The 27,427-nt window shown below is 43.6% G+C and overlaps 1 protein-coding gene across 1 annotated transcript in view; it reads right to left on the reverse strand.

The window, feature by feature from the left end:
• The window catches only part of Msrb3 (methionine sulfoxide reductase B3), a 125,178-nt gene that overhangs the window by 92,038 nt on the left and 5,713 nt on the right, over positions 1–27,427 (reverse strand). The window contains exon 2 of the mRNA XM_052753467.1: positions 5,129–5,256. Within this exon, the coding sequence (XP_052609427.1) occupies positions 5,129–5,204 (76 nt within the window). The 5' untranslated portion in view covers positions 5,205–5,256. The remainder of the gene's footprint in view (positions 1–5,128; positions 5,257–27,427) is intronic.

The raw sequence follows: 27,427 nt of genomic DNA on the forward strand, positions 1-27,427 counted from the left end.
TCCACAGACACGGGTCACAGAGTCGACCAAAGACTCTATCGAGGTCCATGTTTCAACAGGGGTTTTCAACACTCACGCAGAAAGTGTTCCTGTCCCGGCAGGCAAGCCGGTTGTTTTTAAAGGAGCTATGACATCAGTTGCTACCCAGGAACTACTGACAGCTTCAACTGAAAATAGTGCCTTTTCCTTACAGAGAGGCTGCTGTGCACATTGGTGGTAAACTTTGCTTAAAATGTATAAACTAAAGCACAAACATACTAATTTGCTCCTCAGAAGTGATCCAATGAACCAGTTCTTAAATCTCATACTATGCATAAGATCTCCTTATTCACTTCAAACAGTTAATATTTGAGCAAACTCAAATTATGTTAGAGAAAAAGGCAAAGAAATTCTAGGTAGTGTGTGTGTGTGTGTGTGTGTGTGTGTGTGTGCACATGTGTGTGTGTGCACATGTGTGTGTGTGTGTAGTTTCTGTCATTTTTGTTACTTAATTTAAAATACTGCAATCTATACCCTAAGACATCGACTATACTGTAAAAAAAATACAATAAAATGAGAATAAATTGCTTTTTGAAAATGAATTTGGAAGGCACATAGGCTACAACCTTTACTTTTAATCTTCCCACATAAACTAATCTCAAATGAGTTTTTACTCTTTGTTATAGTTATGACCTCATATACATATAAACTTTCCAGAAGTTTATTATTCGTTTAAGAAAGACTTACTAGACTCCAGACAGTGTGTCATGGGAGTCACAAGCCCCTGATTCAAGGGGTTCTACTCACACAGAGACAGTCTATGTCTTTCGAGCCCCATTTTCAGAATGTGCCTTTGGGAGTTCCAATGTATTCATTAGAATGTTATGATACATCATCTTCATAAACAACCTAATAGTCATGTAGAGGCATGTTAAACACATCCAAAAGGGAAGTAAAAGTCACAACTGCCTACTGTGTGCGTGGTATTAAAGTGTGACTATCACTATATGAGGCCTAGCTAGACAGGCACCTATGGTTGACTACAACCTACCATGATATCCGGTCTACACTACCACATCACCTAACTTCTCTGGTATTGAACCTGCATATCAAATGTTGCTGCCTGATCCCTCCCCTGGGATAATCCTTTTGTCTTGATTTAGTGACCAGGAATTCTAATGACAAGCACCACCCAGCAGACTTTTCTTTAAGTCTAGAGCATTAATTCATAGGGAGTTTTAAGATGAATTTACTTCAAGCCAAAAGTTTAAGCTGTAGCTAAGAAACAAACAAACACAGAACAGATTATCTAATTTTATCTCTTCATTTTAGAGGAGAAGAGAATGAAATCTGGAGAGGTTCATAGATGTGTTCAAGGTCACACAAGCTAAGGACAGAGCCACGGTCCGAGTTTCTGCTTTATAATACAGGAAACTGTTGTAGGAAATTACCAAGGAATTCTGAGTGAGAAAAATTACCTTTAATGACAAACATGAGTGAACCGTAACTCAGATGCACTTAATAAGCTCTAAGTTAAAATTATGCTTTATTAAAAAAATAAGAAGAAAGGCAAGCCAGAGCCAAAAAATGATAAATCACTTCTGAGATGCAGCCGTCCTGCAGACCAACTCAGTTACAATCAACTTTAGGACCCCGTTTCAATTACTTTTTTCGTAGTTCTAGAGTTATTTCACATTGAATTATTATTCAAAAATCAATGTATAATTCAATATTGAATTATTATTCAAAATTAATCTGTTATTCAATATTGAATTATTATTCAATATTCAAAATTAGTGGGGGTAAGGAACCAAAATCTTTTTGATTTACAGAGATTTCTGTTGTAATGAGTTTGGGCCAGAGAACAGTGATTTAAAGCAAGCAATGAAACTTTCATTTTAATTTCCTAGCTCTCCCACTTTGCCCTCCTTCCCTCTTTGTGCCAAGTAATAAAGGTTAGGGTTCTCATCTCGATATTTTTATATTTGAAAGTTCAAACAGTTTGTATCGTGGCTGTTAAATCTAGCAGCTTCTTCTGCATTTCTATCTCTAAGTGTAAAATCCCATTAAATAAATGGATAATAAATTCATTATGCTGCAAACACGAATGGCCCTTGAAAATCAGGGAATTTGCCGGGCGGTGGTGGCACACACCTGTAATCCCAACACTCAGGAGGCAGAGGCAGGCTGTGAGTTTGAGGCCAGCCTGATCTACAGAGTGAGTTCCAGGAAAGGCGCAAAGCTACACAGAGAAAGCTTGTCTCAAAAACCAAAAAGAAAAAAGAAAAAAAAAAAGAAAATCAGGGAATTAAGGAATTTTCTAACCAATTCATACCAGGTAAAATGTATCTATAAGCCCCAGGGAAAAAAGATAAAGGGTTCCTCTGGGCTCTTGCCAATACTGGGTGGTAAGTACAAAAGAAACGTGTATTTACAGAACTTGGATTCTGGTACAGACAATATATACATAAAATAAAGAGATCAGGTTTAAATATAAAAGAGAGGAGCTGGCAAGATGGCCCCATAGGTCAAGCGCATGCATGCAAGCCTGACAACCCGAGTTCAATCCCAGGAACCCTATGGCAGAAGGAGAGACCACCACCACAAGTCATCACCCTGACCTCCACAGATGCACGATGGCTGGCACACACACACACACACACACATGCATACATATAAATAAATCAATGTTCAAAAAAAAACAACAGGTTGAGATGGCTATTTCTCAAACAGCATATATTTGTGGTTCCTATTAAAGTAAAAGTAGTTAGCTAAAAAAATTATACATATTTAAATGTTGTTAAAGGTCTATTTTTATGGAAAATATGAATCCAAATGGATATAATTGTATGGATTTTTATAATGAACCTAGTGACCACATCTGTGGTGCTTACTCTGTGCCGGGTAGTGCCCTAAGTTTTTTTTATATGCTAATTTATTTAATTTTCACAGCAACCATTTTGGGTGAAACCTATTACTATCTTTATTTTGAAAATAAGGACCCTAAGACATCTAGACAGTAAGGGTCAAGGCCAGTTCCTGATCCCAACGCATCTGAATCTAGAACTGTTTGCTGAGCTCTGGACTAGCATGGTTTGGTCCTCAGTTTTGTTGAATTTCTCTCTGCATCCTTTTGCTATCAAAAGTTAAAGTTCTTTGTATTTCCATTAAACAATTTCATTCTGAAACACTTCACTAGCCTCTTACTTTTTGAGGAATACAAAAAGTATCTATAAGTTATTTCTGTAAATGCTCAGCCTCCATTGTGGACCGCAAACCCGCCTTATGAAGCTATGTGGAGTGCTTTTACCCAAAGCGGTATTCACAATGAGAAAACAGTTAGGCATAAACTTTAGCTACACACTCACAGTCCAATTTTTGAACATATGTATAACAATGAAAAACACATGCGGAACAACTGTAGTGGATGAGGTTCTCCCTCGCGTCCACTTATAATGAAATAGGTGAAGCCTGTCGCTTCCACAGCCCGCATTGCCCTGCGGTCTACCCCATCCTTTCATGTTTCTTCTGATTGCCATTGTTAAGACGCTCAGCCCTTGAGGACCCCATGCAGCCTCCGCTACGATGTGAGGTCAGTGTAGGAGATGGAGGGGCAGGGAGAATAATATCAAAGGTGATGGCGGGGAGGGGGCTTCTGGGCATTAAGCTGTATTTACTCATGAGTTGTCATATACAAATAACATAAAATCTAGTTCTTATGAATGCCTTACCAGTACTTGAGATCAACCTCTATCACAGCAATGGAGGAAAACACAGCGTTGGCCTTCCTCCGAACTCTACCAACTGATTCTATAAAATGCCAATGCCAACTGGCCTAGGCACCCTAGAGCACATCATTCGCAGCACTTCACAGTGTGCCCAGGTTTCCTCCCTCACCTCTCCCACCTGCCCTTGCCTTTCCTAGATACCCACATAAAGAGTCTGTATCTCCTGGCCATACATTGCTCTTGTCTGTCTTCATGTTTTGCTCAAGCTACATCATAGAGTGGCAATAGCCCCCCCCCCACACTCATGGTCCCGGGGTTAACTGCTGCTCACGGCTGAGATTCAGCTCAAACACCATGTCCTTGTGTGAGTCTCTTAAACTCCAGAGACCTACCTCCCTTCCAATACGTATTTCCCTAGAGAAAACAGCTAGGGTCATTCTGCTCTGGTCTCCTACTCTACCCAAGGCACAGGCATGCCCGTCTAGCCTTATCTTCATATGGTTAGAGGGCCTCATACCACTTTGTTTCCATCCCCTCCTTGCGGAAAACCAATCAGCTTAGCCTTGTTTATCATCACATCCTCGCTGCTTAATACAGTGACCGGCATGCATTTAATACTCAGTAAATATTTAATGACATAGTTAAATCCTCTACCCAACATATTAAGAGATATATACAGTGATGGGAATATAAATAATATTGATAATCATATTCGCTGACATAAAACATTTGACCATTGTGAATTTCATGATAAAATTAAAATATTAACTTGAATGATATAGACATGGTGAAATTTTGAACTTCTAGGCTTCATTGGTTTAAATGCTGAATAAATCACATTTTTAAAAAGTATAGTGGTTTTAATTTATGAACCAGTTTGAAACATGTTGTATTAGTTCTGTTTATTTGGGTCTTGTTAAACAGAAAATCTTTTCTTCTTAACTACAGTATAAGTAACACAATTACCTTAAAGTTGCCCGCTTTTTTTTTTTTTTTTTTTTTTTTTTGGTAAGGAACAGCCACAGTGAAAAACATGGCATTCCCTTTAACGAGATGAATGCTCTACTTTGTATGACTTGGGGCAGTTTCTCCGTGAGACTGCCAGGCTCTCTAGTGCACTATGGTTTGCAGATGTGTAGTGTGCTCTAGAGGACAAGAAGACTCCATGAATTACTAGTGACGAGTAGATGCTGGGCAAGGAAACAATGCTTCTAATATTGAAAGGACTGTGGAAATGAGTGTCATTCAGAGCAGAGTGATGACCTAGAGCCATGGCCACTCTCTCCATCTTCAAATTAGGGTCCAAATAAAAGGGATGGAATTTAGTAAGGCCTGGTAGTTTCACCAAATAGTGTACCAATTCCTAGAGCAGAAATACCCACTCGGCCCAGTGTCCTACTACAAAGAGAACAAGCAGCCACCTGAGGGAAGCCCACAGGCTCGCAGGGCCACCGGCTGGCTCTTGGTCACCAAATGCAGCAGGTTGAATGCAGACATCACTGGGATCTATCTTCAGCAACAAACCCACAGGCAAGACCAGGGCCAAAAGCTGAGGAGGAGAAAAAAAAAAAGAAAAGAAAAGAAAACAAGAAACAACGAATTAAAACATCACACACAATAGGCACGTTCACTCAACAGCTGACGGTTTCGGGCTTACAGAGCTAAGCAGACGCACAGTGCTAGTACACTGCCCATGTTTTCAGACAGCAAGCCGACTCTCACTGTTATCACTAATTCTTCCAGTGCACTGAGGAGGCAGGTTTTATCCCCAGTACACCTGTGAGGGGAACCTGGGGCCCAAAGATCCAAGGCCGCAAGCCAGTAGAGCTTGAACAGAGTGAGGAAACACCCATGTGATGGCAGACCCGTAGTCTGTCCTTATGCACAAGGCCTTCGTGAGATGCAGAAACTCACGCTTTAAGACAAAACAAAATAAACCCCAAAAACCTAAGGACAATGGAGAGATTTCACTCCACACACCGTTAAATTTGAATAGAAGCATAAGGAACACATACTTGTGTTCCATTTTCTGATTTATACTTTCTAACTAAAATTCTGTGAGTGGTCCTCATGACCCAACATTGAAAGGGGTAAAAAAATATTTTACTGAAGTCTTTGGAAATGAACCATGTAGGAGAATCCCCAAACTGTAGGCTGTTCAGCTTGCGACAGAAGTTCAGCTCATAGGGTTTCCTAAACATTTCACATATTTCAACAGCTTCAATTGAAAGTGGAGGATGCTCGGTGCTTATCCATTTCTGATGCTTTATTTAAAATTACCATGTTAAGTAACTTTAACTGCCACATGTCCAAAGATGGAATAAAATTAATGTCTCGCTCATTTCCTGATCACGACCACCTCCATTCCCCACCCCAAAATAAAAGTCTTTTCCTGGACTCTCATGACCCCCTTGAAGAGCAAACACATAATAAACAGTAATATATTTGACCAAATCGCTCTGGACTATATCTGACGGAAATCTGCTTGTATTAACATGCCTGAACTCTGACTTCCACAAACTAAACTCTCCACAAAACTAAAACATTTTTGTGTTCCTAACTGGAGGCGAAGTGGAGGGAGAAAGAGAGAGAGAGGGAAGGTAAGAGCCACAATGCACAGCCTGAGAGAACCGTTAGACATAAATAAACATGTCATTTTCACGAGTGACTGCAGAGCAGGGAAAAGAGTGCATGCCTTTGGAGCAGACTACTGGCTAATAAAAGATCAAAGGTCTATACCTCACAACGCCATAAATAAAAATGTAGGGTGTTTTTTTTTTTTTTCCATGAGACCCTTCCCCGTGAGGAACAAAGTATGGGCGGTAAATGTAATTACTTAGCAAAGCTCCGGCCTCGCTGCGCTCCCACAGCTGACCATAAAATGTCTTCCTATTCTGTTTCATCGACCGCTGTACCAGGCGGCCTGGGCGCCTACGGATCACTGTGGCCATCTGGCTTGTGTCAAAACCAGCACACAGGAAGAAAGGGAGTGACGTCACTCGGCAGGTCAGGCAAAGAACAAAGATGCCTTCTACAATTAAAAGCCAAGGAGCGCAAACACCAGGGCCTCCATGGGACTGCCATTTCACAGTCCTCCTTACTCCCTGTTTCCTACCCAAATAGCCAGAGCTCCATCTAGTGGCAAATTGGTTTTGCCCAGTTTGGGGGTTTAAACTGTTTGGTTGCGGTTTGGGCTTTTCAAGTTGAGCCTGGAAGGGCCAGCCACACTAGCACCAACCCGGTGAAGCCACCAGCGGAATTACTGTGGGAGGCACCTGGCCTTTTCATGCTGAAGGATGGGGAACCAGTCAGAGTGAGGTCTACTTGCAGATCTCACCAATAACGACTTTATAGGTTGGAAAGTGGTGTGGCCCTAAATACATTGATGGGCACAAGAATGTTAGGGAAAAAACGGACAGACTTACAGAATGCGTGTGAACGGTACGGTAGCTGAGGGTATGTTTCTGAGCTACAGCTCGAAAGGCAGTTCTGAAGAGTGCCGTCTGTGGCTCAAATCCACAGCCCCCACTTCCATCAAGCAGAAGAGCCCCTGGAAGTGTGCTTCTAGTGGGTGAAGCCAGAGACAAGCTTTCTCTAGAGCACAGGAATGATGGTTTTGTGAAGTTTGGGGGGAATAGAGAGAGTGTGTGTGTTTACACTTGCAGTGAACGGAGCAAACCCCGACAACAGAGCTAGAGCATATAATCCATTTTCAGAGAGGTGCCTATCACCATGGATGCATGCAAGCTATGGAGCCAGACGGCCTGGCTGGAACCCTGGCGGTACCTGTCACTACCTGGATGACCTTGGACAAGTCATTTACCTTCTTAGCATCTTGGTTTCTTTGACTCTAAAATAACCCCTAAATAAATTAATTAGCTAAAAGTACCTCCAACAATGCCTAGTGTATATATGGTATATGTTCAGAAAGAGCTGGTATTATTTAAACATGTCAAATCATTGCCGTGTCTAATATTACATGAGTTTAAAAAAAAAAGTCTTGAACATAAATTTTTCACCAGTACATTCTGATCCCAGTTTCCCCTCCCTCAGCTCCTCCCAGATCCTCCCCACCTCCCCACCCATCCAACTCCACACCTTCGTTTTTCTCTTTCTCACCCTATCCTATCCTACAGTATGGCCTGATCAGCTGCTTATCATCCCCCGCAAACAAGCCCACTGTTTCCTACTACCTCCGGGTCTTGGCTGCAAGCCACTGCCCTCTGCTACCACTCCTAACACCCACTGGCCAGAACTTAGCTTTTCTGATGCTCCTGGAGCACCCGACATGCTCTCGCCTCTCCTGGGACCATTCTGGGCATACTGGTCTGCTTTCATCCCCTCTTCTTCCAGATCAAGCAGCTCTTAAGGGCGGGGAGGGGATCCGTTCCATTTTCATATCCCACTACCCAACACATAACTACTAACGATCTGTCCACTTCCTGCACAGAAGATCTGATGGAAATAACTGACCTACGAGACTGGTTGTTTGGGGCCCTCGTTTCTAATGTTGCCAGGTCCCCTGCTGACAGTGCCTAAAGGAATTACAGTCTGTTACACATGTCTAACTGCTTGCAATTCCTACGAGAGCTGGGAGGGACGGTGAAGAGCATCTTCACTTCAAATTCAAAGATAATTCAAATGATATTCAAGTTCTGCTCTCCCATCTCCCTACCACCCCAGAATGTTAACATCCAGATCACGACTAAAGTCAGTTTGCTAGTGTTTGGGGTGTGGATCCGCCCTGACTCCCCCCCTCTGCCTTTTCGCCTGAAGTTAAACAATGTACCATACTGAAGAGAGATCACTGCCAGGGGATCCAGAGAATTCACCAAGTTGATAATTAGTTCCAGATAGAGTGGACTGGACCAGTGGACTTAAAAGCCATCAGCCCTCGAGGTCAGGGTCCTCTCCAACAAACGCAAAGAAATGTATCCATTGGTGCTTTTCACAAGCTAGTAACGACGCCCTCCCCAAAACTACAAAAGGTAAGCGAATTGACAAATTTAAAAGTTGTCAAGGACAATTTTAAAAAAAAAAAAAGTAACATTCGACTCTCCCCAGGCTCTCAAGAAAGAAAAGGTATGCTGACAGCAAGGACCAGCAAGGACCAAGGAAACAATCCTAGAACAAAGACCACCTTTGACAGAAAAGGCTCAGCGGAGGGGCGCGGGTTCATGTCACCACCGTTCCCATTTCATTCAGTAGAAGCTTCACCCTGGTTAGCACCTCGGAGTCACTGATTACAAAGTCTGCTCTAAAACTCTATTAAAAACACGGTTCTCACCCCCACGGGCCTGACACACACTTTACTTGCTGAGTGAATGGGTCACTCTTTTAGCTGCTGCTTGAGATCAACAGCAGGATGGGTAGTGATGAGTACCTATGGCCTTTGCTAACCAGAGATGCTTCTGCGCAGAAGGCCGGCTTTTAAGAATCCTCTTTCAAAGCATTTTCAAAGTAGATGATTTAGACTGTTTTAGAATGCTGGACATTCTCTTCCTCTACTTCCTGGCTCTCTGTGACATGAACTGAGCGGTTCCCCGTGCCTTCCCCATCAGGACAGACTAGTCTTCGAAACCATGAGCCAAAATAAATCTGACTTTTTTTTTTTTTTTAAGGAAGGAAGGAGGGAGAGATGGGACAGGAAGAGACATGGAATTTTAAGTTCCTCGGTTCTCGAATTTTAAGTTCCTCGGTTCTCCCGGAAAACAATCTTACTGCAGCATGGGAAACAATGCATCAGCTGCTGACTGAGATGCAAAGCCATTGACCGTGCTCTCAAGAACTTACTGGTGGAATCGGGAATACAAAATGTGGCCAAACTCCTTGCTCTCTTGGGAGAGCAACTCCCAGCTTCAGAAGACAGAATGTCTGGTGAATACTGGGATTTGAAACAACTACTAAGATGTATAAAGGAGAACTCAGCTTTCATTTTTATATCGACATGTCCACACATTCCTGAACATTTTTATCCTTTACACTCCAAAGAATCAAGAACTTCAAATATCTTTGTTTATGTAGCTATACCCATCAATACTTACTACAGTAACAAATTATGAGTGAACAAACTTCACAGTATTGGCTACAATAAAATAATAAATAACTTGCAAAATTACTATTTTAACCTTTTAATAAGAAATCTTGAATAAATTTACAAAATTGATATTTCAGTGAAAAATATATTATCCAAAACAAAAAAATATGCACATGATGGGGAGAGTTTTATGTTTTTGCAACCTATTGGATATCTGCCTTCAGAAAGCACAATTTTTCTCACATTTGTACTTCTACAGTCAATACATCGGGATATGTCGATCTGGATGAAGTATGTACATAAAGCAAATGCACCCACACAGACCAACAGTGGAAAGGGAACAGGACTGTAGTAACCCTTTCCGATAACTGTGGCTATTCTTCGTTATCATATGAAGATTAAGAAATGACAGCCTGAAACAACATCAGTGAGCCTTCTCACACTGTGTTGCCTTAAAATCGACGGGTCTAGCTTGCATCCTCTAAAGATTTAATTCTTTCTTCCTTGTATTAAAATAGATTTTTTTTTCTCACATAATAGATCCCGATTACAATTCCTCCCCGCCCCCAGTTCCTCCCCTCCTCCACTCCCATCTGGATCCACACCCTTTCTGTCTCTCATTAGAAAAGCTTAGAGAACACCTCACAGGCCAGAAGCCACCACCTACTGGCTGTAAAATGTCAGCTGTAAGAAGTCTCGTTAAAAACTGTCCTTAGGAGCCAAAGTTGGATAACAAAGATTTTTTTTAAAAAAAATGGATGGATTTTAAAGTCTTTAATAGTGTCTGTTTCATGTATTAATTTTTGACTGTTTCCAACCTAAGAGGGAAAAGAACAAAGTTAGATCTAGCATGGGTATTGAACTGGATGTGTGGGTGTGCAGCCTACGTCATCTGTTCTACAACCGTGTAACGGCCTCCACAGGACTACCCGAGCACGTCGGCATCCGTCACATCACAGTGAGGAAGGACAGGAGACAAACACATCTTTTATCTTGAAAATATTAAAAGACTAACTACAGGTCGGCCAATTTGAAAAATAAAAGATGTCTATGTGATGCAGCGTTTTCATTACTGAATCCACATAGCAAGATAAGCACATAAAAGGTGCACCCGATATTGATCACGGCAGGGTTACGCTGGGTCCGTTAAAAAGGACCCCAATGGTGTGACTAGCAGAGAATTACAGACATACACTCAACTTCTCCTGAGGCCCTTCTATGAAATGCCTTTTGTTTCCCGGTTCCTGATATGTAAGGAGCGCATTTGAATACGGCAATTTAGTCATTCTCAAATTGATCCTTTAAAAACAGAGGTTCTCAACCTGTGGGTCACAACCTTTCATGAGGGTCGCCTAAGACCTTCAGAAAACAGATATTTACCTTAGAATTCATGACAGCAGCAAAATTACAGTTATGAAGTAGCAACAAAAACAATGTTATGGTCGGGGGATCCCCGCAACATGAGGAACCATATTAAAGGGTCCCGGCGTTAGGAAGGTTGAGAACCATAGCTTTAAGACTCTCTCAACCATGGTACACACCTGCGCAGTTTTCTAAAATGGCCACCGTTGTCACAGTTTATAGCTTCTACTTTATACATAGATTCTGCTGTATTTTTTTCTTTCTTTTTCTTCAGACCCCAGCTATTTTTCTTAGTTCACAAGAAACATTGACAAGACAGAAAAACCCACATTAACCATTTTAACTATTATGTAAGAACACATTATCAGGGTTCTGGAGGTGGGGAGGGTGACTGGGTGCTGAACTGAGGGCCCTGCACCTTCTAGACAAACACTTTACCGCCAAGCTTCATCCCCAGGCGTTTTTTGTTACTTTTTATTTGAAATGAGGCCTTGCTGGCCTTGAACACAGTCTACAGCCCAGGCAGCTGACATTACGGTTCTATAGCCCTGCGCCTGGTTTAGTCTTTTTTAATGGTTTCTTTTTGCTGTTTTCTTACATAGGGAAGCTTTTGGTTTTTCTTTTCTAGTCCTGGAGTTCCCACCAAAACCCTCGCTGGCTACATTTCCGCGAGGGGCTTTACTCTGAGTTTTGCAAGTCTCCTCTGTAAACACGGAGCTTACGATAGCGGCCATTAGAGGAGCATGTGGCACCTCTAAATTCATATACATAATTCATATATATACTACAGACCCCACGGAACTGGGGAGCAGAGCCTCCTGGCCGCATCTCGCATGGCTGATCTCCCTTGGTTTTCTCATTAGCACTTTCTTCTTCCCTTTGCAGAAGTAGTGTCTCTACTTCTGATGCCATTTCTTTCTGGTTCCCAAAGTAACCACGCCCCCAGGTCTAGTCCTCCGTCCTCCTTTGGGTTTCTGACTTGCTCACTCTCTTCCTTATGGATCTTACCTCCCTTCTTTAGACTCCACCCTTCCAGATGCTTACAACTTCTCACACACACACACACACACACACACACACACACACACACACACACACTTACTTCTTGGTAAACAGCTACAAAGCTCTAATGCTAACCTTGCTCAAAGCTCCAATGCCCTATTTCCCAACGGCTTCTAGATAATAGTAACATCAACCTGTGTCTGTGCTGCGTGCTTTTATTTACCGGCGCTTCCATAGTTTTATAACCTGCTCTACTTTGTATTCTTTAAATATCTGCATGGGCGCATTTCTCATGATTATAAGTGATAATCAGATTCAAGCGCCTGAACTCTGAGTATGAATGTGATTCCCTGAAGTAGTTCCTCCCACTGCTATTCCTTGGTTATTCCTGGCTCTCCACTTCCCATGCTTGGAACGCAGTTCCTGCGCCCGCCCCCTTGTGGCGGAGGGAGACCCCGTGACAAGCTCCAGGAGATACATTAGCAGCAAAAATAAAAAGATAAAAAAAAAAAAAGTGCCACCTCCAAGCCTCTTAACTGTTGGTGTGAAACCTTAGAGCTTGCTTTTGTGCTGTAACAAAACCCAGCCGTGCACATAATTAGATGAGGGTAATTCTATTAGCCATGATCCTGGAATAAGGAGACAAGCGGCAGTCTTTCCATCTGGCCCACAGCGAATGTGTATTACAAACAAGAGCGAAGCCTTCAGCATCTCCAGCCACTGGTGTTGGTGATTGTCTGTTCCAGCAAGAACCGAAGTTCAGGTAATAACTTGTTTGAAGCTCCATGGCAGCACGTGATGGAGCCAGAAGCAAGTTGATTTTAATATCTTCTACTATATTAAAAAATTCCTTTGGGCTGGAGAGACAGCCCAGCAGTTAAAAGGGTGTATTGCTCTTCTAGAGGACTCGAGTTTAGTCCCCAAGAGTCAGGTCCCAACTTCTTGTGACACCAGCCCCTCTGTGGCAATCAGATACCCCAGCCTCCATGAGCACCTACCCACAAATACATAATGAAAAATAATATATATTAATCCTCAAAGACAGGAATTCTGGTGCTCCAGATTACTGTACCTATTTCAGAAAAAATAGTCCAAAAAGATGAGAAGTCAATGCCAAGGGCAGGGCAGTAACACAGAAAGCCGTAGGGGTTCTCCCATTACTCACCCCTCTGCTACTAAATATCACAAAGAGACTCTTGCTTTGGCTGGAGGAGAGGACTCTCCTTTTACAGAAAGACATTAAAGACCAGATGGAATGTGGCTTAGCCTGAACACACAGAGTTAACTGACCCTAACCCTTCAAAGAGCAAAGTGGTCACTCCGAGGCAAAGCTGAGCAATTTGTGAATGAATGAATGAATGAATGAATGAATGAATGAATGAATGAATGAAATTCTTTATCCTAAAGTGACTGGTTGCGCCCTGGGCACTAACCACATCAGCTGCAGCTTCTTACTGATTCAGCAAGTTGGAGCCTGCCCACAAGTCCATACAGACACAATGCTCTCATGCTTATCAATCAATAAAAATAAGAAAAAAGACAATCTGTTTGCCATGATGCTACCAAAAACAAATATATAATGTCTCTTCTAGTGCCCCAGAAACACTTACTCCAGGCCTAAGGAAATGCAATCTCAGCAACAGCTCACCTTTTTAAACTAAAAGTAAGCAATCACACACACACACACACACACACACACACACACACACACACACACACACACACACACACACAACGTTGTAATGATATAAGCTTTTAAAAATAACCCGTGGACAGATATTTGGCTGTTTCTGAACACACTGTAAACATCAGCAGCTTCACACATCCAAACGAAAAGGATATAGCAGCAAAGAAAGCCAGAAGGAGAATGAAGAGAAAGCCCCAGAGTGTCAGGTCCTTCATCCCATGGAGCACAGAGGAGACACCACTCACTATAAACCACCCTCCCTGCCTGCATGCCATAAGAGAAGCTCCTGGAGCATTAGCCAGACCTACAGTCACGTGTCTTGGCCGCCCTGGCAGCAGATCCGAACCTGAGACTGGATGGTGGAAAAGGGAATGTAAGTCAGTCGGCCGTGTGGTCTTTCAGACGAACTTTAAAGACACAGTTGCCGGGCGGTGGTGGCGCACGCCTTTAATCCCAGCACTCGGGAGGCAGAGCCAGGCGGATCTCTGTGAGTTCGAGGCCAGCCTGGGCTACCAAGTGAGTTCCAGGAAAGGCGCAAAGCTACACAGGGAAACCCTGTCTCGAAAAACCAAAAAAAAAAAAAGACACAGTCATCTGCTCTCTATTCCTTCTTCCCTCCTGGGACATACTAACAGTTCATAGCATTGGTGACAGAAACAGAAGTTACTTGATGAAGAAGACAACACTAAGGGGGCAGGAAGCAGAGACCGGTGTCACGTTTGACCTAGTACCTAAAAGAAAACTAAGCTTCTGGTTTACCGAAGTCCCACTGCTGTATCTCTCTCCACCACAGCCTGGCCCGGGGCTATCAAAAGCCAGGATTAAACACACCGATGCTACAAAGTGAACAGTGGAGAGATTGCAATACCGTAGTCAACAGTAATAGACAAAATACTGACGCAGTGGGGGAGGAACCCTTCTCTTTTATGTCTCGATATTATCTAAGTTTGAAAAATCAACATATGCTGCTATAACTCTATCAAAATTATGAAAGTGAGTGTCAAAGCAATAATGATTTGAACCTCTGCTTTGGAGGAATGAAACAGAGAGGTAAAGTTGGAGGGTATTGCTTTGTGCCCTTGTACTAAGAGTCACTGGCAGGCTTTTTCATGAGAACAAAATTCATGTTTGGAAAAAGTACAGCGTTCCAAATGACCATGATTTCATCTAAAGAAAAACCCTTCCTGATTGTTGGCGGAATTGGTACCATAATTCTAGGCATGGGGCTATAAGTTACAGTATCTGTGTCTATCCGTGATTGGTATCTTTTCTGAGGCAAGGTCTCACTATGTAGCCTTTTGTGAGGCTTACTGAAACAGGAGGATTACTTTGAGTGCAAGGCCAGTCCAGGCTACATAAGGAATGCCAGGCCATCCTGGTCTCCAGCGTGAGATGCTGTCTCAAAACAAAACCAAACTCAGCTCCTTTCTTTCTTCCCTAATGTATTATTCTTTCCATATTTTTGTTCCAAGGTATTCCCATCTGCCCATCACTAAAACCACAAACCCAGTTTCTTGATTCTCCTTTAACGGCTGCTATCCACACAACACAAGTTGATGGCGACTGTATCACTATTTTGTTCCCCCAATGCATCCTTTTCTTTCTGCTTCTCACCTAGCATGGAGAACAAACAGCCTGCTACTAGTCTTGCACTTCTGATCCCCGTCACATCCACCGTGCTGTCTGCGGCGCGAGCAAGCCCTGTGTACTGACTTTGCCCGTGCTCAGACACAACTCAGCATGCTCCGAGTCCCACCGCCTCCTCCAGAGAAAAAAAGTTCAGTCCATCCCTCTGTCCCATCTCCAAGACGGATCAGAGTCATTTCCTTGCTGGAACCTCAGCCCTCATCATACTCTGGCACATCCACACGCTCCCAACTCTCTCAGCCTCTATTATTTCTAGTACCTCACTCAATGTCTAGCTCTTAGAAGGCAGCCAGCGTATACCAGTTGAATAAACAAATAAATGTTATGTCCTGATTATAACCAACTCTTCAGTTCCTCCCTGAAACCTTTCATTTCCTGGAGATCTCTATAGAACTTTAGCTTCCTTGCCTGCAAAAATATGGGTAATAATAGTTATTTCATTCAAGCTTGGGTTAAATGCAATGTTTGTAACACTATATAGCGCAGTGAAGTCAACTGTACTTTCCCTGTCCAGAAGGGAAGCAAAGAGGAGGAAGAAAATGGAGGAGGAAGAGGAGGGAGGAGAAAGGAAAGGAGGAGGGAGAGAGAGGAGAGGAAGAGGGAGAAGAAGAAGAGGGAGAGGAGAAGAGAGAGGAGAGAGGAGGGAGAGGAGAAGAGAGAGGAGAGAGGAGGGAGAGAAGGGAGAGGAGGAGGGAGAGAGAGGAGGGAAAGGAGGAGGGAGAGGGGGAGGAGGGGGAGGAGGGGGAGGAGGGGGAGGAGGGGGAGGAGGGGGAGGAGGGGGAGGAGGGGGAGGAGGGGGAGGAGGGGGAGGAGGGGGGGAGGAGGGAGAGGAGGGAGAGGAGGGAGAGGAGGGAGGGAAGGAGGGAGAGGAGAAAGGAGAGAAAGGAGGGAGCAGAGAAAGAGGAGGGAGAGGAGGAGGAGGGGAAGGAGGAGAGGGAGGAGAAAGGAAAGAGAGTTAGAGTTATAAAATTCAGTTCACTTACTTTAGGATATGAAAAGACAGACTATTAACACTTAACCTCACAAGGATGATTTTTCCACCTCAGGAATTATGCCTTAGTGACTTTCCAAAAAATATCATCTTTGACAAAAAAAATAAAATTTCAAATTTTGCAGTCAGTGGTTTCAGTCAATTCCGAGTGACCCAACTTTATGCACGCAAAATCAAAGAGTTGGGCGACTCTTATCAACTCCAACAGAAGCTATCAATTACAGTTGCAATGCTATTGTCACTCAAAGATAAAGTATTCAAGGACTTAAAACTAACTTTGCATATGACCCTGAGAATTCTCCACACCACTTGAGATCTTGAACTCCCAGCACTAATGACCTTGTGACTGATAGGAATTGTTCACCAAAATTCCTGTAAACTCCATTGTCCTTTGTCCCTTTTCAGCACAGAATGGTGGTGACTTTTTATATATTCCATAATACATTATGACTTGCAATCAGCTTAACCAATAACAATATTCCAACCTCTTTGTGCCTTTTAATAATCTTTTTAATCAAATGTTTTGTAAGGGATATATGATAGTTTTTATGGAATTCCTTCAGTCTTAGGAGACAAATTCATCTTTCCTCGTTTTAAAAAAAAAGTATCAGCTCAAGGATGAACTCTAGGCTATGAATGATAGATAATGATACTTAGGATACAGAAGTCAAAATATCAATTTAAGGTTGACAAAATTAAGATGTAAAATATATGGTGGTGCGGTGGTTTGAATAAGAATGGCCTCCATAAGCTCATTGGTTTGAAGGCTTGGTCACAAGGGTATGGCACTATGAGGTGGTGTGGTCTTGTTAAAGGAAGCATGTCACTGTCAAATGCTCAAGCCAGGCCCAGTGTCTCTCTCTCCTGCTGCCTGTGAATCCAGAGGTAGAACTCTCAGCTACCTCGCCAGCACCATGTCTGCCTGCGTGCCGCCATGCTTCCTATCCTGATGATAATGGACTAAACCTCTGAAACTGTAAGCCAGGCCCAATTAAATGCTTTTCTTTATAAGAATTGCTGTAAGATGCAGTGATCCACAGCCAAGCATTGGGCTGAGCTCCTGGAGTTCAGTTGAAGAGAGGGAGGAGGGATTATACGAGCAAGGAGGGTCAAGAGCATGATGGGGAAAACCACAGAGACAGCTGACCCGAGTTAGGGGGAGCCCACAGACTCTGGCCTGTCAGCTGGGGAACCTGCATGGGACTGAACTAGGCCCTCTGAATGTGAGTGACAGTTGTGTGGCTAGATCTGTTTGTGGGGCCCTTGGAAGTGGGACCCCTGGCAGTGGGACCAGGACTTATCCCAGCTGGCTTTTTGGAGCCCATTCCCTATGGTAGGAAACCTTGCTCAGCCTTCCTCCCATGTAAAGAGTTAAATACTGTTTTACTTTTAATGGAACAGATTGGATGAGGTTTGCTGGTGTTTTTTTTTACAGTCATAGAAACTAAAATACCCCTATAAAAGATGAAGACAACTACAACACAGAAAGCATGCTGCAAAAAAAAAAAAAAAAAAAAAATGAACACAGGGAGAAAAACATCACAACACAAAAATATAAAAGAGTGATTTTAATAAGCTTATTAAAACAGTGACTCACGTAGTGTTGCAGATTGAAGAAATGACGCAGAAGGGTTTTGAAGGAGAGAGAGAGAGAAAAGGAGACTTTCATCTGGTGCACACAGGCACAGATAAAAGAGAAACAATACTTTTCAAAAGAGCTTTTCACTCAGAGCCCGTAGTCAGATTCGTCACTCCCATCAAAGTGGAGAATGGAATATAAAAACAGGAAAACCTGCCTCCGCCCTTAAAACAACACCAACAGGGTTCTTCTAAAGAGTTTCTGGCAGATAAAGTGCAAAGAGGAAGAACGGAAGAAAAAGGCCAGATCTCAACTCACGTCACATGGGATCGCTGCCTGCAAGTCAGTGACAGCCCAGCACCTTCCCACCGGAGTCTAGAGAGGCGGAAGAAGGGACACAGCACAGCCAGGCCACCAGCTATGGGAAACACCGACTGACATGTGCTCCGACTAGAGCCAGTGGCTAATTCTGCAAGGGACTGACCCAGGCTGTCAGCTCACAAAGGACGAAGGGAGCACCCACACGCTGACTCTCAAAAGCAACAGCCAAACTGGGAGATACCGGGCCTCCTCCTGCCTTGAAAATCCCGGCTAGCGCTCCCATCAAAAAAAAAAACGAGAAGCTCTGACAGCAAGACAACCCCTCCTTTCCAGAGCTCACTTCAGCCCCGATGCCATCCTCATCCTCTCTATTCACAGTCCGTGTCTGTGAAAATCAATCCGCAGAAAGCCGGAGCTTTCTCTTCTCTTTTGTAAGCTTGAAAGACACACACACACACACACACACACACACACACACACACACACACACACACACACAGAGCAAACTCGGGGGTGCTCTCGTTCCTCAACCTGGGCAAGCCCGTGCTGCATTCACTCCTCATTCTATCTGACAAACAGAGGCGGAAAGTAAAACAAGACGCCATGGTCTCCTCCGGCAGCTTACCTGTAAGCCTCCCGAAAGCTAAGGTTACTAAGAGCGGTGGCGGCGACCGTCCCACAGAGGCAGAATGGGGAACACAGACCCGCCCAACCGAGAGAAGGAATGCATGCAGGCTGGAGACATGAGAAACGTTTGCTTCATGGGACATTTAAACTAACAATAAAGGATAGGACTGGTGCCCAGCGTTCAAATGAAGAAAGGGGTCAAGAGAGAGACGCTCCGGTGGTTTAGAGCGCTTGCTGCTCTTTGCGGAGGACCTGAGTTCAGCTCCCAGCACCCACATGGTGGTGACTCATGACCATCGGTAACTCCAGTTCCAGGGGATCTGACCCCCCTCTTCTGACCTCTGTGCGCACTAGGCATGCACACGGTATACATATATACTTGTGGGCAACACACTCATACACAAAGTTTCAAAGAAATAAATACTATCTGGTGGCCAGGGATGTGGCTGCGGGGGAGCATGTTCACTGAGCGCTGGGAAGGCCCTGGGTTGCATCCCCAGCACCCCACCCCAATAAAAAAAAAAAGGAAAGGAAGAAAGAAGTGTCCCAAATGAAGAAGCTAAATATTGGCCAAGAGACAAAAGTAAATCTCACTGAAGGTTATGAAGAAGGAATATGTGCTGGGGCTGAGGTATGAGATGATAAAGTTGACAGGGCAAGTTATGGAAGCCATTATAAGGATTTGTAAAAAGAAAAGAAATCAATGAGATTATTATCATCAGATAGGCAGATTTCAATTTCAATAGGACAAAAAATGAAAACGGGTAGGAGCTACCCAGGACCAATGGCGGACACTGATTGCTAGTGCAGCGGTCTAGGCAAAGGTCTGCTGTGGGTGTGACAGGTATTTTCAATCAGGAGACCACAGTTCTGGCTCAAGCAACAGTGAGAATGATAAGAGCCTTACTAATCTGGGGGATGAGAGGGAGGCCAAAGTTGAGGTAGGAAAGGAAGCTCTGGTTTTGACATGGTCAGGGTGCCCGGGGCAAGGTTATCCACTCAGCGAAGACCCAGAAGGAAGTAAATAGCAGGGGACTGGGCTGATGGGGAGATAACAGAGGATGTTAGCTAAACACAGGCTGGAACTGCAGCCAAGAAGTGAAGACGATTATTTGAGGAGATGTACTAAGTGAGAAAAGAATGATAGGTCAACTACAGCTCAACTCAAGGTGAGCTGTTCGGGATTTAGAAGGGAGGCGCTAACCACAAAAGGGAGAGGTCAAAAAAAATGTTGTCCCAGAACAGCAAAGGATGACCATGACTATAATGGCAGGGATGCTGCCGGTAGCATTTCCTGTGCAGTCGCTGTCAAAGGAACCCTGCTAAGTAACTGTCTTAGTTACCTTTCTATGTCTGTGTGGCAAAACACCATGACCAAGGTAACTTATTAAAGAAAGCACTTGATCTGGGGGCTCACAGCCGAGGGTTAGAGTCCATGACCATCAGAGTGGAGACCGTGGCAGCAGGCAGGAGGGCATGGAGTTGAAGCAGTAGCTGAGAGACACTGGGAATGGGATGGGCTTTTGAAACCTCAAAGCCTGCCCCCAGTGACACGTCTCCTCCAACAAGGCCACACCTCCTAATCCTTCCCAAACAGTTCCACCAACTGGGGACCAATCGTTCAAATATATGAGCCTATGGGAGTATTTGCATTCAAGCCACCACAGTAACTCACACATACCCCCCTTTCATTTCGTGACTGAAACCATCTACAAACAATGGGTACACTATCACCTCCATTTTGCAAGTGAAAGAACTGAGACATAGGTTTCATCAACTAGACAGGTCAGAAACCAAGACAGAGGACCGCTTCTAGAAATGGGAGTGGCTAGTGTATCCAACATCCTGAAGTCAGGAAGTTCAGGAGCAAACAGAACCCACTTGGTTTTAAAAGACCACCATTAGTGGCTTCCACCAGAGCAGCTCATTTCAAGGAAGTAATACCAACAAGGCTTTACCTCTGGCACCTCCTCTCCTAAACCTAACCAGTATCAGTCCCTCTCTGAACCAGTGACATAGTCCTAAATGCTGCACCTACTGCTATTCTTGGTCCCTACAATCTATTCCCCAGAGAGCAGCCAGAATGTTTATTTAAGAGTGAAGCTTGGAGGGCTGGAGAGATGGCTCAGTGGTTAAGAGCACTGGCTGTTCTTCCAAAGGTCCTGAGTTCAGTTCACAGTAACCACATGATGGCTCCCAACCATCTATAATGAGATCTGGCGCCCTCTTCTGGCATGCATGCAGAACATTGCATACATAAATAATAAATTTTTAAAAAAAGAGAGAGAGTGAAGCTTGGGCTACTCACCACCTCCCTAACATCCCTTAAACACTTCCATGCTCAGCATACCTAAACTCTCAGGATGCTCTAAAAACCCAGGAAGTGGCTGGGGAAACTGTCAGAAGATAACAAATATTTGCTTCCAAGCCTAACAACTTCAGTTTGATCATCAAGACCCACAATGGTGGAAGGAGAGAAAGCCAAGTAACCAAAAGTTATCCTCTGGCTTCCACACACCCGCTGTTGACATGTGTGTGCACACACTAAGTAAGTAATTATCATAAAAAATTAAAGTCCTAGATGATCTCACCCTACTCTCGAGTCTCAACTCTAACTGCTCTGTCATGCTCCTACCACAAAGTGGTCTTGCTTTTTCCACAGCAGGACATGGCAATTTCAAACCAAAAAGACAAACCTCAGACTGAGGTCTATTTCACATGGTATCGCCAACATTAGACACGTTAGAACCTCACATGCAAGAAGAGCCGAGACACAGTTTGGGGTAGACGGCAGAAGAAGAGTGATAGCAAGGAGATAAAGAATGTGTAGACCAGTTTGAAGAAGAAATGGAGAGTAATAGAACAGGAAGGGTTGGGATAAGTGGATCAGGGATGAGAGCGCAGGGCGGAGGAGGGAGTATAGGAAGAATAACTAACTCTAAAGGCCTTTGAGAAGCCATTCTAGAAGCTTCCTAGAACATACGCACATAGAAAAAGAGTTTAAATGGAGTCAGCCTACGCTGGGAGTATAATGTCTCTCCCAAGCACGACAGACTATCACACCAAAAAAACCCAGTGGCAGGAATGAGTTCTCTCTTTTCAAGTTGTTGGTCCATGGAATCCCATAGACACCCTCCAGCCGCCCCCCCCCCCCCCCCCCCCGCAAAAGTATCACAGGTCATTGCCACTGCGGTTGGCATTCTCCAGAGGCAAGACCCCAGTTGCTAAAGACATCATGTACTTGAGTCATAGAACATGAAAAAAATCAAATTGGGACTTACCTGGAAGTTTTATTCCTACAGGTGATGGACAATGCTATACACATCATGCTACCATGGTTGGGGGCGGGGGGCGCTGTTGGTAATCAACAGCGTTCCTCTGCTATGAACCCTGCAATCCACAGTAGCAAGTAGCCTAGAAAGATACGCAGGCCAGTGTAAGAGTGGTACAAAGGTCATGATAACCACAACCCCCTTTCTGATTGGATTGAAGACCCACTGTACAAAACAGAACGCGTGGGGGACTGGAGAGACGGCTCAGAGGTTAAGAGCACTGACTGCTCTTCCAGAGGTCCTGAGTTCAATTCCCAGCACCCACATGGTGGCTCACAACCACCTGTATCAAGATCTAGTGCCTTCTTCTGGCCTGCGGTCATACATGCTGTATACATAATAAATAAATAAATCTTAAAATATACATATTAAAAAAAAAACAGAACGCGTGTCTAGCGTCCTTATTAAGGCCAAGAGCCTGTGACTGGGCAGATGGCAGGACCTAGGGGAGAACCAACTACTATTAATATTCTAGATGAACACAGTATGAAACAGCCTCCTAGGTGCTTCTCTCTCTATCTATAGGTCACCTATGGCTTCTAACACAGAGAGCCACAGCTAGACAACGTGCTCACCCTAAAGGAAACATCTGTATCCTGGACCTCCTCCCAAGGCTCCACGATCATCATGGAAGAAGAGGAAAAAAGACTGTTAAGAGTCACAAGTCAGGAAGGACCCATGTAAAACGGTGCTGCCCAGACAGGGCAGGGCATTTTCACACACACACACACACACACACACACACACACACACACACATACACGCACACGCACACGCACATACGCACGCACGGACACGCGCACGCACGCTCATGGCAGCTATGACTACACACCCAAGTCCTGCACAAGATCAAGCCCGACAAAAATCTGGTGTTGAGCCGGGCAGTGGTGGCACACGCCTTTAATCCCAGCACTTGGGAGGCAGAGCCAGGCGGATCTCTGTGAGTTCAAGGCCAGCCTGGTCAACAGAGCAAGTTCCAGGACAGCTAGGGCTACACAGAGAAACCCTGTTTTGAAAAACAAAAACAAAAAAAATCTGGTGTTGGACAGGGGAAGGGGTCACAAAACCCTACCACTAGCTGAGGAGCCATTGGGAGAGAGTGAGTCCCTGAGAGGGTATCTGAGCACCTAGAGATGGTCCTACACCCATGCATATATAGACAGCACCAAGTGGTCTTGGGGGGTTAAAAACAGAGCACATAAAATCGGGAAGAGAGTGGTGGGAGGGTAGAGGAGGAACAGTTGTACCTACGAAATTCTTAAACAACACAATGAAAAAACACTTTAATGCTCCTAACAACTTGAGGTTATTAAAAAAAATCATAAGAAAGCAATTCTAATTTCTTGTTTCTACTTTTATCTTTAAATTTTTACTTTTTAAAATATTAAATATTTTTAAGGCTTTAACTCCTTATGCTAATATTTCCACTTCTATAATTTGAGGTTAGCATAAAACCAGTTGTTTCCAGCCCCTACCCAGAACTTTATTTTTCCCTCTGGTCATTTCACATTGGAAGGGGTTTTTTATTAACAATTATACGTGGCTGACGGATGCAGCAAGTATCGATTGACAGATGCAAGCTATCTGAAAAACCCTAGGGTGCTAACTGATTCACGTAAGATCATAAAAATCCCCCCCTCTTTTTTTTTTAAAGGATATTTGGGCCGGCAAGATGGCGAATCAGGTAGAGGGTGCCTGCCACCAAGCCTGAACACCAGAGTTTGATCCCTGAAGTCCATGGTGAAAGGAGAGACCTGACTCTCCCAAGTTGCCTTCACATGTGCACCATGGTGTGTGTGTGTGTGTGTGTGTGTGTGTGTGTGTGTGTACCAGTGTGTGCTCAAGCATGTGTGCACGCACCCCCCCCCACAGAGGCATACATACAAACACAAACACAAGCACACACTGGCACCCACACACATAAATAAATGTATAAAACATTTAAAAAATGCTGGTCTTTTTTTTTTTTTTAATGTATGGTACACAGCAATCTAGAAACACAAAGATGTTTCAGGAGAAAAAGCAAGACACACACTATATTAAGCAGATAACGGCACCGGTATATAAAGGACCAGAGCATGCAGAACGGGACGTGTAACAGAAGCTACCTCTTTGGTAAAGGGATAAAGACAGCAGGAGCTCCCACCATCGCGGGTGAGAAATGAGAAAATCACAAAGCACTGTGGATAATGCCAGGCGGCAGAAGATACGACTGAGGACTTCACACGGACAGCTCTAACATGCCATTCTGAAACTGGATGGGGCACTCAGATTTTTAAGACCAGACTCTGTTTGCTTTATATAGATACCTTATTTACGGGGTTGGGGATTTAACTCAGTGGTAGAGCGGCAAGTGCAAGGCCCTGGGTTCGGTCCTCAGCTCCAGGAAAAAAAAAAAAAAAGATACCTTATTTACACACCCTTCTTGCATGTGTGAAATATTTTCAAATAACAGAGTAAAAGCTGACTAATAAACCGTAGGGGTAAGATACTTCTACAATGCTCATGAGTCATATAAGTGTTTTGTTGTTGTTATTGTTTTTACCTTTTGTTTTAGTTTTCTTTCCTTTAACCAGTTTTAAGAGTTCAGTCTACTTTTAGGATGGCCAGAGGGCAAATTCTGCTCGTTATCTACCCCATTAATACACTTCCTGAAATTTCCCCTCTGAGATACACTCTCAAGCGTAAACAAGCAACCCCTGGCAGCTGCCCTGTAAAAACAGGCATCCTTTCTAATGCTTACTGCTATTCCTGAATTCAGACAGGGCATTTGGGTGGTGCTTCCAATATGCTTGCAGTCTATCCTTTAAACAAACACTGAATCTTTTAAAAGGTTATATAACACTAGCTATCGATCAAATGACTGGGCGCGCCAGGACACAAAGTTCAAACTTAAGATCTTAGAGAATGTTTGCAGGTAGGTCCACAGAGGAGTAAAACTTAAAGCGTGACACGAAAAAAAAACATAATTCTAGACAATCTGTCATCCATGCAATTTCCATTAAAAGTTACGGAAGCTCCTGGCAGACTTTCGAGACAACCCACAGGCTATAGATGCGTACAAAAAAAAAAAAGAAAAAAAAATCACAGGAAGCTTGTTCATTCTGCAGGTATGGGAACAGGAGCATAAGAGAGTTAAACAGCTTGAGCAGGAACAAGCTGGGAGGACAGAGTCTTCCAGCCGCCACCCACTGTTCTCTCAGGCCACTGCATGACTGCCTCTCAACACTCCTGGGCGACAAAAGAACCTGCACTGTTTCAAATTGCCCTTCCTATAGGTGAGCATCCTTCCCCTTCAACCCATTCTCTTCCTGGCACACTAAGGCAGTCTGACACATTCCCAGCAAGAAATCAGGGGCTGGAGAGATGGCTCAGCTGTTAAGAGCACTGGCTGCTCTTCCAGAGGATCCAGGTTCAATTCCCAGCACCCACATGACCGCTCACAACCATCTGTGACTCCAGTTCCAGGGGATCCAGTGCCCTCCTCTGGTCTCCCTGGGTACTGCACAAATATGGTGCAGACATGTATGTAGGTAAAAATATTCATATACATAAAATACTAAAAACCTAATATAATTTTTGAAAAACCAGAAGCAACGATGACGGTGAATTTTTTCCCTTTCAATTATTGTGAAACTGGAACCAAGAGTGCTGATGGCCTCTCACCCACTGTCTTATCTAATCTGGACTAGGTCCCAGGAAACGTGGGCACACTTTTCCTTATTAACACATTACCAATCTTTCCAACTCCAACCAAGCCCAAATTCTGTAGTCATCAAACACAATAAAAACAAAAAATAAACATAAAAACAAGACAGATTTATACAAGGACTACTTCACATTCCCATGGAGCATATATAGGCTTATTCTCAATAATGACTTGTGTTTAACATATGTACTGAAGTACTTTTATAGTCCCCAAATAAAATAACCAATCCAAGAAACTATAAGAGTTCATTATATTATATAAAACAATGGCAGGCAGGCATGACCAAAACAGTGAGTGCTAGAAGTGTGCCATGCAAATTTCACCTTAAAATCATATTACAGACCTAGGAACGATGTGTGAAAACACAGTGTCCGAAGTAGACCGTCTGTCTCCCCATCCTTGAGACCATGTCATAACCCAGTCTCAGTCAGTACACCTTCTGGCCAAAAAATAAAAATAAAAAATAAAAACAAAACCAGGTGGCTGTTAGTGTGAGAAGATTTTGAGGAATTTCCTTTGATTCAAAATTTCAGTGATTTTTCAAAAATAGTTAAATTGAGACAATGACCCGGGGATGCCGAATCCAGAACGTCCTTGAGACTAGCTGCAAAGCCAGAGAACCAAGTGCAGCCTACAAGCTTTGGAAGTCATAATGCCTGCATGTGCACGCTGCAAGCATATGGGTGTGCTTTTATATTCAAAGTTGAATTTCAAAATTTTATAGTAGTTTTCTGCTGTTGTGCGTTCTCTCAGTCAACAGCTACTAAAAGTGCAGCTATTGGCATATGGGAGCCCTCTTGCTTCCTTTTATTTAGAGAGGAAGAAATTATTCTTAATACTGCACTCTGTACATAAACCTGTCACTACCCACATGTGAAGACCAATGCACTGTCTTTAAAAACTCAGAATCAGGATGTACTATTAGCGTGGAAGCGGGGCCCTGAGAACACGCATTCCAGGCCACCATATTCTCTCTCTCTCTCTCTGGTTCACTTTTAATCAGCTCTAGATGTCATCAATCGCTACAACCCACATAAATGAAGCCTCACATGGAAGGTGTTCCCTGAACTTTGCTTCAGACATCAATCAGTACATTGCCCGGAGGCTTCTACATCACCTCACAGTTGGATGCTCTGAGTAGACAGGCCAAGATAGCCACCCTTCTCCATGACAGTGGCCAGGGTGGCTAACTCCAGGGTGCAGAAACCATGCAGGTGAGAGCTGATACCACAAACAGGGCATTCGTGTCTTAGGGATTTTATTTTATTTTATTTTATTTTATTTTTATTTTTTTAGTGCAAAGGGGAGTGAGGTGACTGTCTGCTTCATCATGTATTTTAGACAAAGAAAATATCAAAAGGGACACATAACCTGACCATGGCGATGGGAAGCGCCCCTAAAGCACAGAGTCGGTAGAGAACCCAGA

Source organism: Peromyscus californicus, unplaced genomic scaffold (assembly GCF_007827085.1).
Source record: "Peromyscus californicus insignis strain IS unplaced genomic scaffold, ASM782708v3 Scaffold_24__1_contigs__length_46423439, whole genome shotgun sequence".
In the NCBI taxonomy this organism is placed as follows: domain Eukaryota; kingdom Metazoa; phylum Chordata; class Mammalia; order Rodentia; family Cricetidae; genus Peromyscus; species Peromyscus californicus.